The 14097-nt window shown below is 41.3% G+C and overlaps 1 protein-coding gene across 1 annotated transcript in view; it reads left to right on the top strand.

The window, feature by feature from the left end:
* The first annotated feature begins 24 nt into the window (after positions 1-24).
* LOC104657486 (putative tetratricopeptide repeat protein 41) overlaps positions 25-14097 on the top strand; it is an 87342-nt gene continuing 73269 nt past the window's right edge. The window contains exons 1-2 of the mRNA XM_030939286.1: positions 25-275; positions 12064-13069. Of these exons, the coding sequence (XP_030795146.1) occupies positions 12250-13069 (820 nt within the window). The 5' untranslated portion in view covers positions 25-275; positions 12064-12249. The remainder of the gene's footprint in view (positions 276-12063; positions 13070-14097) is intronic.

Raw genomic sequence — 14097 nt, 5'->3', positions numbered from 1 at the left:
CCCCTTTGCCTGGGCGGCTTTGGCCTCTAAGGGCAATCGTCCAATGAATGTAAGCACAGAACACATCCATCTTTTTCGAGAGGTCGCGGCAGAACTACTTCCGGATCCTAGAGAGCGTTTATTCCGTGACCAGTGGAAACGGTAGCCATGGCAACGTGTTCTTCACCCTTTCCCATCTATGTCTGGGGTTACGTTGGGAGTGATTCCAGCACGACTTTCGCGGCCAGGGTTCTCGTGTGGCGGCGCTTCTCGGAAAGGAGAAACACATGAGAGAGGTTGAAAATCCCCTAGAACCCTTCCAGATGGAGGTGGTGAGAAACTACAGCTCCCGGCATGCAATGTCCTAGGGGGTACACTGCCTTGAATGCTGGGAATCGTAGTCTTTGGTCTCTGAGAACCAGCTGCGTAGTTCGGCCCTTTCTTTCACGTTCCCCCAGCGTGTGTTTGCCGGAGCCCTGTCCTGCGTCTTAGATGTTACATCTCGTTCTGATTACAGTAGAGATATGTGCCTATTCCAGGAGTCTCCATTGTACATAGCTTTTAGAAGCGAGCCTAGAAAGCCTTGACGCCTCGGGCAAGGCCGCCTTGTTCTGGGAGGTCGGTCTGAATCTGGGGGCTCCGCCTCCGGCTCGAGAGCACGCGTTTCCGAATCCGCCTACAAGTGTGTCACTTGGGCAGCCCGAGCCTTCACCTCGTCTGTGCGCGGCTGGAATCCCCAGGCCTTCCTGATCTGGTTTACAGAAGATGGTTGGGACCTCCCCGACCTGACGGTCTTAGAACCCCTTCTGTGAATCAGGTGGAGAGCGTGGTGGAAAAGGCGGGTCTAGCACAGAAAAGGAAAACCCTTAGTTTAACGAATGCAGGAGGATGCACCTGCAGACATTTGAAAGCAAAACCTGTGGTGCTGCACATGAGAACGGGATTGCAGCTTTGTAACTTCATAGAAATACCCTGTCTATGTTCAGAAGGACATATAAAACACCAGGTGTCTTTCCTGTGAGGGAAGTCCCTCATGCTAAACTTGTGCCTTTGGAAATATTTTCTACGTCCCTTTAACCTACTCTATACATTACCCACACGCATACCCGCGCCCATCTCTGACATACACACCCCCCTTCCTTATTGCTTCCTCCAACAATATTGAACTTTGAGTATCTTTTCAGATAATCATCCGAATTCCTGAAGACAAGCTTTTTAGTGACAGTCTGTCATAGTCTTTTACAACTTCCCGTATTTAGGTGTGCGGATCTTGGCTCTGTGGTTGGCGCTCACGTATTGTGGTGGTGCCTTATTTACATCTGCCCAATTTACCCACATTTGTTATTAGTAAGCAAAGAGTAGCTTACAAAGAATGCTTTATGCATGCTTCTGTGCTTTCATCTTTTTAAAAAAGAGCATACTAGAGTGTGAATTACATTCAGAGATTTCAGTTGCATTTTTGTGTATTTTAGCTCCTTTATTTTCTGTTTTTAGAGAAAAATGAGTTTCTTCACTTTTTTTCCCTCGCATTTCACAGCTCACCTTTTCCTCCAATTCTGAATAAGTAAGCAACCAGTTCTGAAACTGCAAATGCCACCTTAACTAGTGAGTAGTGGGGAGTTGGTGCTGCACCTGGAAGGAACTGAGACTGAGACATATCCTTCAAAATAGAGCCACTGCTTGTGGGTAGACGTTTCTGCAGATGATGGTGGGAATTCATGACGCAGGCAGAGCACCAGACGGTAGGCTGGCAGAAGATGGCGGGCCGTTGTCTGATCAGCTCTGTTCATTAAAGATTGGCTCTCCGGGCTGGGCGTGGTGGCTCACGCCTGTAATCCCAGCATTTTGGGAGGCCGAGGTGGGCGGATCACCTGAGGTCAGGAGTTCAAGACCAGCCTGGCCAACATGGCGAAACCCCGTCTCTACTAAAAACACAAAAATTAGCCGGGTGTGGTGGCTGGCGCCTGTAATTACAGCTACTCAGGAGGCCGAGGCTGGAGAATCACTTGAATCCAGGAGGCGGAGGTTGCAGTGAGCCCAGATCCCGCCACTGCACTCCAGCCTAGGCAACAAGAGCAAAAACTCCATCTCAAAAAAAAAAAAAAAAAAAAAAAAGAGAGATTGGCTGTCCGGCTGAGTAACTTGTAAAGAGAATATGCTATTTACCAGCTTTATTGTTTCTGGCTGTGGTCTCTTCACCTCTTCTGACTTTTGACCCATTACTGATCCCTAGTGCCCATCTTGGCCTAGCTCCTCCAGAACTAACACTCCAGATGGTTATTAAGTTTCCTGCCCTTGTATTGGATTCCTTTGCTTCCTAATTTTAGCTTTTCTCTATGTATTGCTGGAAACAGCTACTGTTCTTGTTGTTGTTAAGCTTCTCCTTGAGCAAAGCTAACCCCACTAGATAGCACCCCACTTTGTAGTTAAACTTGGAAGAAAAAACCAATAGGTAAAGAATGCAGTTAAGGACAGTGGATAGCTCTCCTAGTAGGCAGATGTAGTCCAGCAGTGGGGAGTCAGGGGTAAGGCAGACTGGGAGACCAAGGCAAGAAAGCAGTTGGCATCAGGGAACATTAAGGAATAGAGCCAAGTTCCAAGGTGAATTTGTTGGTGGGTTGATTGGTTTATTCATTCATTAACTCATTATTTCAGCAAATGTTGAGGGCCTGGTATGTGCCAGGAATTATGCTAGGTGCTAGAAATACAGGGGTGAGTAATATAGATATGGTTTCTGTTCATACAGAACTTGTGCAAATATGTGTTTTTTTTAATTTTTAAATTTAAATTTTAAAAATATATTTTTTTGAGCCAGGGTCTTGCTCTATTACACACGTTGGAATGTAGTGGCAGGATCATGGCTTACTGTGGGCCTGACCTTCTGGGCTCAAGCAGTCCTCCCATCTCAGCCTCTTGAGTAGCTGAGGCTGCAGGTACGCACCACCAACATCTGGCTAACTTAAATTTTTTCTTTTTGTAGGCCTGGCGGGGTGCCTCATGCCTGTAATCCCAGCACTTTGGGAGGCTGAGGTGGGCTGATCACTTGAGGTCAGGAGTTTGAGACCAGCTTGGCCAACATGGTGAAACACCGTCTCTAAAAAAATACAAAAGTTAGCCAGTTGTGGTGCTAAGCACCTGTAATCCCAGCTACACAGGAGGCTGAGGCAGGAGAATCGCTTGAACTCTGGAGGTGGAAGTTGCAGTGAGCCGAGATCATACCACTGTACTCCAGCCTGGGTGACAGCGAGACTCCGTCTTAGGAAAAAAAAAAAAAGATACTTTGAGCTCATTGTGAGCAATGTTGAGGTTTTTTTGTTTTGTAAAGATGGGGGTCTCCCTATGTTGCCCAGGCTGGTCTCGAACTCCTGGGCTCAATCCTGCCTCAGCCTCCCAAAGTGCTGGATTACAGACGTGAGCCCCTGTGCCCAGCCTTGTACAAATATTAACAATGCAGTTACATCATAAGTGTAAGTATCTTATTTAAACTGAAGTAAAGATATAAAAGAATGTCTGCAAAGGAGTACCAGGGAATTTTTTGGGGTGACAGAAATGCTCTTGATCTTGATATCAGTAGTTGTTAAAACTCATCAAATTGTACACTTTAAAAGGTTGAATTTTGTTATGTATACCTCAATTAATGAAAACTAACAGCAACTATCATTCTAAACAACAAAACACTAAAAGCCATTTCACTAAAAAAAAAAAAAAAAAAAAAAAAAAAAAATCAGGAACCAGACACAGATGCTTGGCTATTGTCAGTAATGTCCCACACAGTTTAGGAGGATTTAACAACAAGACAAGGAAACCAAGTAATTGGCATAAATTTTAGAAAAGGTGGAGTCCTTTATTTTGAAATTCCTTCTTATTGATGACAATTGCATGTCCCAGAAATCCAGGAGACCCTAGGGTTTTTTGTTTTAAGTATAGAATGATTATTTCCAGCTCTAATAGCATATACTTAAGTTGCTGCAGTTAAAAAGCCTATAGTTGGATCTTGGAAGTGAGTGGGTGATCCGCCTCGAGTTGAGCCACTGCCCAACCCCTTAAAAAAAAGTATAGAATAATATGAGAATCTGGTAAATTATTGGCTATAAGATAAATATATAAAACTCACTAGTTTTGCTCTAATCTTTCAAAAAACACATAGAAGTGAAAATTTTAAAAAGTGTCATTCATATTAGAGACAAAAACCATAAAATGCTTAGAAATAAACTTAAGAAAGACATAGTTCCAACATGAAGAAAACTATAAAATACTGAGGAATATAAAACAAATGAAGAACTTGGGTCAGGTTCTGTAACCCTTGTATTATCTATTGTTGTATAACAAACTACCCCTAAATTTAGCAGCTTAAAACAGTAAACATTTATTCTCTTACACAATATCTGTAGGTCAGGAATCTAGAAGCACCTAACTGGGTAGTTCTGGCTCGAGTCTCTCATGAGCTTGCAGTCAAGACATTGGCTGGAGCTGAAATCATCTGGAGGCTCAAGAGGAGCTGGAAGATCTGCTTCCACGATGGCTCCTGCACATGGCTGTTGGCTGGGGCCTCGGTTCATCATCACATGGACCTCTCCATAGGGCTGCTTAAGTGTGCTCACAGCATGGCAGCTGGCCTCCCCTGGAGTGAGTGATCCAAGACAGAGAACAAAGCAGGAAGCACAATGACTCATAACCAACCTCAGAAATCACACACCATCATTTCGGAAACAGCCCTACCCAATGAGATTACACAAGGCTGTAAATACCAGCAGCCAGAGAGCACTGGGGCCTGTTTGAAGGCTACTTATTATACCTTAGTTGCAAAGGAAGCTGGGAAAGGTTTTACATGGCATTTTCAGCTTCTCTCATGGGAGGCTCAGAATCATAAGTTGGGGGTTTCCCTCATATAAGAATGGGATTCAGATGCTGCACAGTGAAAAAGAATGATGTGTCCTCTACATATTTGAATATACAAACAGATCGGTGCAACCAGTCAGGCATGGTGGCTCACACCTGTAATCCCAGCACTTTGGGAGGCGGAGGCAAGTGGATCATTTTGGGAGGCCAAGGCAGATGGATCACTTGAGGTCAGGAGTTCGAGACCAGTCTGGCCAACATGGTGAAACCCTATCTCTACTAAAATACAAAAATTAGCTGGGCATGGTGGCAGGCGCCTGTAATCCCAGCTACTTGGGAGACTGAGGCAGGAGAATCCGTTGAACAGTGAGCTGAGATCGCACCACTGTACTCCAGCCTGGGTGACAGAGTGAGACTCCCTCTCAAAAAAAAAAAAAAAAAAGTCAAGGAAAAAAATTAAAATAACCCATGTGCTGTAATCAGATATATCACTATTAGCATCTTGATGTCTTTATTAATATTTAACACATTTTAAGTTAAAAATGGGATCACACAATAATACAGTTTTATAACTATCTTTTTCACTTACCAATATATGATAAACATTTTCCACAAGATATCCAATTTATTATTGTTAGACCTTTAGTTTGTTAGAAGTTTTAAAACCATTGTAAATATCACTGCAGTGAAAATCCTTAGAGGTAAATCCTTATAGACAAATAGAATAGCTTCCTAAAATTGGAATGCTTGGTAAAAATACATGATTTGTTTTACAAGTCTTTGGCTATACACTGACAGTTTGCTCTTAGGAAAGTTGCACAAACTTGCATTCTCATCAATTTACGTTTTAAGCGTAAGAATTTTTTTTTTTTTTTTTTTTTTTTTTTTTTTTTTTTGAGACAGGGTCTCACTCTGTTGCCCAGGCTGGAGTGCAGTGGCATAATCTTGGCTCAATGCAGCCTCCGCCTCCTGGGTTCAAGCAGTTTCTCCATCTCAGCCTCTTGAGTAGCTGGCACTACAGGCATGCACCACCATGCCTGACTGATTTTTGTAGTCTTTGGTAGACACGGGGTTTTGCCATGTTAGCCAGGCTATAAGAAGCTTTTGAAAAAAGAAAAAATACAACTTGGGGCTGTCAGGGATAAAATTACTAAAATGATACTAAAAGGATTGTGGGGTGGAGGTGAGGTGGGATTTGAATATAGAAATTTCTAAGCCTTAAAATGTTGCAAGAAATTCCTGAAAAAGGTCAGAGGCATTTTTGACCAGTTAATAGATTTTTCTTATAACTTTTTGTTATAAAGAGCTACAATAAATACAGTGATATTACTGAGGCTGTTTCATCACGAAATATGAATTCAGACATTTGCACTAGAAATAATATTAACAACAATAATAGGAATAGCAAAGTTTTGTTGAGGACTTTGTGTAGACCTTGCAGATTCTAAAATGTGTATTAGGCCTGGCGCAGTGGCTCATGCCTGTAATCTCAGCACTTTGGGAGGCCGAGTCGGGTGGATCATGAGGTCAGGAGTTCGAGAGCAGCCTGACCAACATGGTGAAACCCCATCTCTACTAAAAATACGAAAATTAGCCAGGTGTGCCGGGTGTGGTGGCACGCGCCTGTAATCCCAGCTACTCAGGAGGCCGAGGCAGGAGAATTACTTGAATCCAGGAGGCAGAGGTTGCAGTAAGCCAGGATCACGCCACTGCACTCCAGCTTGGGTGACAGAGTGAGACTCTGTCTCAAAAAATAAAAAATAAAATAAAATGTATATTAAACAGTGATAGCTTGATTGAGAAATCTGTTGGGAAGGATATTTCTTAATGAGAAGTCTACCTTCACAGTGTTAAAAGAAAAAAATTTAAAAGACAAAGGCTTATGAGGTGCTTATTATACAAGGCCTCATTTATTCCCATCTTAGGGGTAAGATCAGTATTCCAGATTTACAGGTGCAGAAACTGTGTCAGAGTCAGATCCTGAGGCAAGGTTTATATGACTCCGAAGTCCATGCTCAACCTCTGGGAGTGTACCCAACAAAGTAGGAGGTGCCACTCTGATGCCAGTTACTGCTATCAGGTGGGCCAGGGGCAAAATATTAAATAACATTGACTTCCTCTTGCAAAAGTTGAACCCTTTCAATTCTGTTTCAGTCTTACTGATTATGGGAAGAGAAAGTCAGTTTGGTACATGTCCGTCTAAGAACACGTTCATCTCTCCCTTTCTAATAAAAAGAACTGTATCTAACTAGAATTTAATTACATTGTTTTCTTTTTAATGCATTTATATTTATTTATTTAGAGACAGGGCCTCGCTGTGTCACCCAGGCTGGAGCCCAGTGGTTCCATCATACCTTACAGCAGCCTGGACACTCCTGGGCTCAAGCAGTCCTCCCTCTTTGGCCTTCCGAACTGTTGGGATTACAGGAGTGAGCCATGACTCCTGGCCTTAATGCATTTATTTTTACAGCTACTGTCTATTTGTGCCATATATATGTTTTTTCCTCCACTTACAGTAATAATGAAATATTTATAGTAATTTATTTTTTTGAAATGGAGTCTCGCTCTGTTGCCCAGGCTGGAGTGCAGTGGCGCAATCTCAGCTCACTCTTTCTGCCTCCTGGGTTCAAGCAATTCTCCTGTCTCAGCCTCCTGAGTAGCTGGGACTACAGGTGTGTGCCACCATGCCCAGCTAATTTTTTTTTGTGTTTTTAGTAGAGATGGGGTTTCACCATATTGGCCTGGCTGCTCTTGAACTCCTGACCTCGTGATGCACCTGCCTCGGCCTCCCAAAGTGCTGAGATGATAGACGTGAGCCACCACGCCCGGTTGGCATAAATTTTTTTTAAAATTTGAATTGTTTTAAAGCAAAATGCACCAGGCATGGTGGATACCACTTTGGGAGGTTGAAGCAGGAGGATCTCTTGAGGCTAGGAGTTTGAGACCAGCCTGAGAAACTTAGTGAGACCTTGTCTTTAAAAAAACGTAGCCAGTCACAGTGGCAGGTACCTGTAGTGTCAGCTATTTGAGAGACAGAGGCAGGAGGATTGCATGAGTCCAGGAGTTTGAGGTTCACTGAGCAATGATAACGCCGCTGCACTCCAGCCTGAGTGACAGAGCGAGACCCTGTCTCAAAAAGCAGAAAAATAAAAACGCACGCCCTATTTTTCTGTGTTTTCTGTCCACTCAAAAATAACTCCTTTTTTCATTTAGGTTTCTGTTTTCTGTTTTTAATTTCTTCTTGCAAAAACTGGGAAGTTTTTTTTATCAGCAATTGTGAAGCAGAGTATGGAGATGACTATTTTTTAATTTGTTTTTATTATAAAATAACGAATTTATAGCAATTTTGATTGCAGTTGTGCCATAATATGAGTATTCTAAGACAGCTGCCATGTTTTCTTTCCTTTTGTTCCTTGTGTGCATTCATTTTTAATAATAATTATTAACGTTTATTGAGCATTTGTTTCTAAGCACTGTTCTAAGCATTTTGCATCTAATAACTTCTTTAATCTTCTCAACCACTCTGCGATATAGATAATGTTATCCCTATTTTACAGAGGAGGAAACTGAAGCACAGTGGATTTAAGAAACTGACTGTAAGGACTTGAATCCAGGGAATTGGTCTGAGCTTGGACGTTCAATCTCTATACTATGCTGTCTCCCATATTTAGCAGTGTTTTATTCACATTGCTATTATTATGAGCTATAACTACTTTTTTTCTTTTTTCACTTTAACATTTTCCTCTTGCTATGTAGTTCCTGGATTTTTAAAAATAATCAACTTTATTTTGATGTAATTTACATTACATAAAATGCACCCATTTAAAGTGTTCAACTGATAAACTTTGATGAATATCTATACCTGTGTAACCACCACTATAATTAGGATATAGAACATTTCCATCATTCCCAAGAGTTTCCTTGTGCTCCTTTCCATTTGTAGTATTTCCTCCCCAAACCTTCTCCAGCTAACAAATGAGCTGCCTTCTGTCATTCTAATTTTTTTTCACTTTCTCTTTGACCTATGAGTTATTTTTATATTCATTATTATGTAATGTAATGTCACTCTTTATTCCTAGTAGCAGTCCTTATTCTGTAGTCTGCTTTTTTCTGAATAATAATATAGGCCCTGTAGTTTACTTTTAAATAGTGTTTGCATGGTATATCTTTTTCCAACCTTTTACTTTTATTTTGTCTATCTGTTTATATTTAGAGTAGATTTCTTCTAGGCAGCATGTAGTGGGGTGTTGCTTTTTAAATCTTATCTCCTAATCTCTCCCTTTAAGGGAGGGATTTACATCTAGTTTAATTATTGATGTTATGGGATTTCAATCTGCCATCTTGCTATTTGTTTTCTATTTGTTCCATCTGGTTATTTTTCTCTTTCTTGGCATTCTTTTGCACTAATTCCAATTGAGCTCTCCTATTGGCTTATTAGTTACGTTTCTTCTTAAAATTTGTATTAGTTGCTCTAGGGTTTACAGTGTATACCCCCTTTTTTTTCCCCCGGAGATGGAGTCTTGGTCTGTCACCCAGGCTGGAGTGCAGTGGTGCCATCATGGGTCACTGAAAACTCTGCCTCCTGGGTTCAAGCAATTCTCCTGCCTCAGCCTCCCGAGTAGCTGGGATTACAGGTGTGCACCACCACACCCAGCTAATTTTTGTATTTTTAGTAGAGACAGGGTTTCACCATGTTGGCCAGGCTTGTCTTGAACTTCTGACCTTGTGATCCACCCATCTCGACCTCCCAACGTGCTGGGATTACAGGTGTGAGCTACTGCACCTAGCCTCTGAAGAACTTCTTTTAACATTTCTTATTGCACAGGCCTTCTGGAAGTCAATTTACTCAGTTTTGTTTGTCTGAAAAAGTCTTCAGTTTTCCTTCATTTTTATAGACATTTCACCTGATATATAATTCTGGGTTGACTATTTTTTTCTCCCCGTTGGTACTTTGAAGAATTCACTTGGCTAGGTGCAGTGGCTCACACCTGTAATCTCAACACTTTGGAGACTGAGGTGGGAGGATTGCTTGAAGCCAAGAGTTTGAGACTAGCCTGGGCAACAAAGTGAGACCCTGTCGCTACAAAAAAAAAAAAAAAAAAAAATTACAAAACAAAGAATTCACTCAATTATCTTTGTTTCTCTGTGTGATGTGTCTAGGTGTTTTATTGTTTTTTTTTTCTTTTTATCTTTTTTTTGTATTTATACTGCTTGGGTTTATCTGACTTTCTTGGATTTGTGGTTTTATGTCTTTCATTATTTTTGAACATTCAAGCCTTTCCCTTCCCCACCCAACTATGTCTTCTGCCTCATTACCTCTTTTCTCCTTCCAGTACTTCAGTTATATCTATTTGGAGTAGATGAAGTTGTTCCCATAGTTCTTGGGTGTTTGGTGTTTCTTTCCCTCTCTCCTTGTTTTCCTCTTTGCATTTTAGTTTGGATTTCTGTTGTCCCATCTTCACGTTTTCTGATTCTTTCTTCTGCTGTGTTAAGTTTTCTAGAAAGTCTGATGAAGGAATTCATCTCGGATACCATGTTTTTTCTTTCTAATGTTTTCATTTGAGTCTTTCTCATAGTTTTCATCTCTTTGCTGGAACTTTACATCTATTTACACATGTTTTACATATTTTCCACTAGCTTTTTTTTTTAATGGAGTTTTGCTCTTATTGCCCAGGCTGGAGTGCAATGGTGCGATCTTGGCTCACTGCAGCTTCCACCTCCTGGGTTCATGCGATTCTCCTGCCTCAACCTCCCTAGTAGCTGGGATTACAGGCATGTGCCACCTCACCCAGCTAATTTTGTATTTTTGGTAGAGACGGGTTTCACCATGTTGGCCAGGCTGGTCTCAAACTCCTGGGATTATAGGTGTAAGCCACCACGCCTGGCCCTCCACTAGCTTTTTTTAACCTATTATTCATAGCTATTTAAAATGTATCTGAAGTTTCCATTATTTGACTCATCTCTGAGTGTGGTTCTGTTTATATATCTATTGATAAAGGATTGGTAGTGAGTAAAATAGGAATGACCTTTGTTACAGGGGAATAGGAGAAGGTAGAATCTGCAAGGGCCAATAATCTGTCTTGAACCTTCTACATGTCTGGTGAGGCGTCTACTAATAAAACTCCTCTAGTGTCTATTCTGCCATCTTTCAGAATTTTTTTTTTTTTTGTAAAATAGTGTGAGATTGTGGTTTAAATTACTCTTTTCTAAATTGCCACCTATTTATTACAGTATTGTTTATTGCATAGGTATTTCCCACCCGCCAATTTTATAGTGTCTGCATGACCTAGGGTCTTATCTTTATTCTATGGTGGCATCATACTGTATGTGTTCTGGAGTAAGACTGACCCACGTTTGGATCCTGGCTCTCCACTTCCTAGCTAATTGACTTTGGATGTCCTGTTTAACCTGTCTGCACTTGTGTTTCTTCATTCATAAAGTAGAGTGGTAATCCTGGCTATCATAGGATTGTCAGAACAATACCATGCAAAGGGTTAACACTTTTTAAAAAGGTACTGCATTGTTATTTTGTTGTCAGGTGATCCTGATGAAAAATTGCTCTATAATGTGATATGTTTTTCCACAACTGAAAGCAATAAACATAACCAAAGAAGAGCAATATTTGGCATGGAAAAGAGTTGTATCAAGAAAAACCTCATACAACTAGGTTGTTACCATCTTTTTTTTTCTGAGCTGTTGCAAGCATAGCTATGACATTGTTGGAGGGTGTATGTTTTTCCATTAGCTCAGTGGAATTTAATTCATGGAGATGAGTGGAATGTTGTATGAGCCTGCACAATACAAGACTAAGAAAATTCCCTGAACTTTCCCAGGGTCTTAGATCCAGACTTCCTTGCCTCTCAGCTGCCAGCTGCTTTCAGTCCAGGGTCTTTGTTCCTCCTGTCCTAACTTCATCTTCAGACCTGCTTTCATTCTTGCTTCTGGTCACAGTCATAGGTCTTCCTTGGCTTGTTCTGCGCTTAAAGACATTGAGCTCCTTTTCTGGGTTTGTTTTCTTTTTCACACTGTCAGCAAGTGCCCTTGTATAACTTCCAAATTCATAGGGGACCGAAGTAGCAGCTGGCCACAGGGACACTGAGAAGGTAGACTGGGAGGCTCGGGGAAAGAGGGGGAGGCCTCTGGCTTGTACCCACTTGCCTTCTGGTTCAGCAAAAGCTTTGGAAGTACAGGGGAGACATGCACTGCCTGTAATCCTAAAATGAATGTTTTTTTTTTCTTTTTCAGTCCTAACTTAAACTGGGTTGTTTTTCAACTCTGATCTGTCCCTTGGTTGGCATCTCTCACCTTCCAATACTGATAAGAAACAGTTTTCAAGGAAGATTTCCACCTGTTCATAGCAAACATAATTGGGAGGAAGATTAGAAGCAGTGGGGGTTGGTGGCTGTGCTAGGATGAAAATTGTGATATTTTATGCATAGTGTTGTCCCCAAGCAAAGAGAAATGAACCAGAAGACAAATGAGAATGTACAAAGGTATACCCAATTCCTTCAAAAGCCCCAGAAACCCATTCAGCCTTACATCTGCTCGACTCTGAATGATTTTCAAGAAGAGAGAGACTTTTTGGCAAACAACATCTTCCCTCAGCTTAATGAACTCTGCAATTCCCGGGGCACATATTTCAAAGCCGTGGACCTGAGTTGGTCAGAATTAAAGGCCCCAAAATCCTTACCCACCCACCTGTTGAGACAGTATTCTTGTCTTCGCTCCCAACATCTGAAGCTCTGCCTTGACTATGTGAACAGCTGCTTTCCCTTTTTCATCTGCATGCTGGGTCAGACGTATGGAGACTTCCTCCCCGACTACTCACGTTTCATGACCTCCAAAGTGACTCGCTTGTCAAGCTTATCCAAAGTAGAACAGAATCTCTATGTTGCTGCAAAAAACGGTTATCCTTGGGTTCTGGAGAACCCCAACTGCAGTCTGATGGAGTTTGAGATAATCCAAGCAGCATTTCTGAATGAATCTCAATTTCAGTATTTTTACTTTAGGACTGGAACCCCACTGCTGAAGGCTTTAGATCATGAGGAAAAGGGAGAGAGGCTGCCCTCGAGTTCTTCAACGAACGAAGAGGAAAAATTGAGGATTGGAAAGCTTAAGGCCAAGATTATTAGTAAAGGGCTGCCTGTGAGATTTTATAGTGATCTCCACGAGTTGGGTGAGCTGGTTTTCAAGGACTGGTCAGTCGTGATAGAAAAACTTCATCCAGCCACTTTAATGATTGAAAATATAGGTTAGTAAATATGGAGATAACTAAGTTCTTTATCAACATAAAGGTAATGTTTTTATAGGTCTTCCTTGTGAAAGGAATTTTTAAATGATTGCAAATATTCCTTAAGCATTTAAAAATTATTATTGTGTTCTTGTGACATATATTTCTCCACTTTGAAGATTTTTGCAACTGAAAATAAGAGCAAGTAATGAGTCAGTCATGGAAGATTGTTTAGGGGGTTAAGGAGCTCAGAGAATACCCAAAATATCTGGCATTTAACAAGTGAGTCTAGAGCAGTGGTTCTCAACCAGGGCCGATTTTGCTCCCTCAAGGGACATTTGGCCATGTCTGAAAACACTTTTGGTTGTCACGATTGGGGGAGAGGTACTAGCATCCAGTGGGGAGAGGCCAGCGATACTGACAAGCATCCTATAGTGCACAGGATGGCCCCCATAATAAAGAATTACCCAAAATTCAGAAATACTGAGCTAAGAGGAAGAGAATCAACTTTTATTAATTTTCTGGTGCTTTGGTTTTGTTATTACATTTAATCTTCAAGGTTTAACCCTGCAAGGTAGGTGTTATATTATAATTCTGATTCTGCCGATGAGCAAATGAAAGCTGCTGTGTAGCAGTGAAATGACTTACCAGTGTCACATAACTAGTGAGGGTCCAATCCAGGATTTGAACTCAGGTCCCTCTGACTCTAAAATCTATGCCTGTTCTTTTTCACCTCTTTTATTAGAATGTGACTCATGGATTGGCAGCCTCAGCATCGCCTAATAGCTTGTTAGAAAGGTAGAATCTTGAGCTCCATTCCAGGTCAACTGAATTAAAATTTGCAGTTTAACAAGATGACTAGGAGCTTCACATGTACATTAAAGTTTGAGAAGCATTGCCTGACATTATATTGCCTCTGAATGAAATGATTACCACTATTTTTGGAAATAGTGTCCTGTGGACATGTACCAGATTAAAAAGGGAAGAGTCTGTCACCTAGACACACTTCAGGAGGGATCTGTGATGATTATATGAAAAATAGGCTATAT

The sequence above is a fragment of the Rhinopithecus roxellana genome, chromosome 10 (genome assembly GCF_007565055.1).
Source record: "Rhinopithecus roxellana isolate Shanxi Qingling chromosome 10, ASM756505v1, whole genome shotgun sequence".
Classification (NCBI taxonomy): Eukaryota; Metazoa; Chordata; class Mammalia; order Primates; family Cercopithecidae; genus Rhinopithecus; species Rhinopithecus roxellana.
Note: the sequence above shows the minus strand (reverse complement) of the source record. Positions and strands in the feature narration are given on the sequence as shown.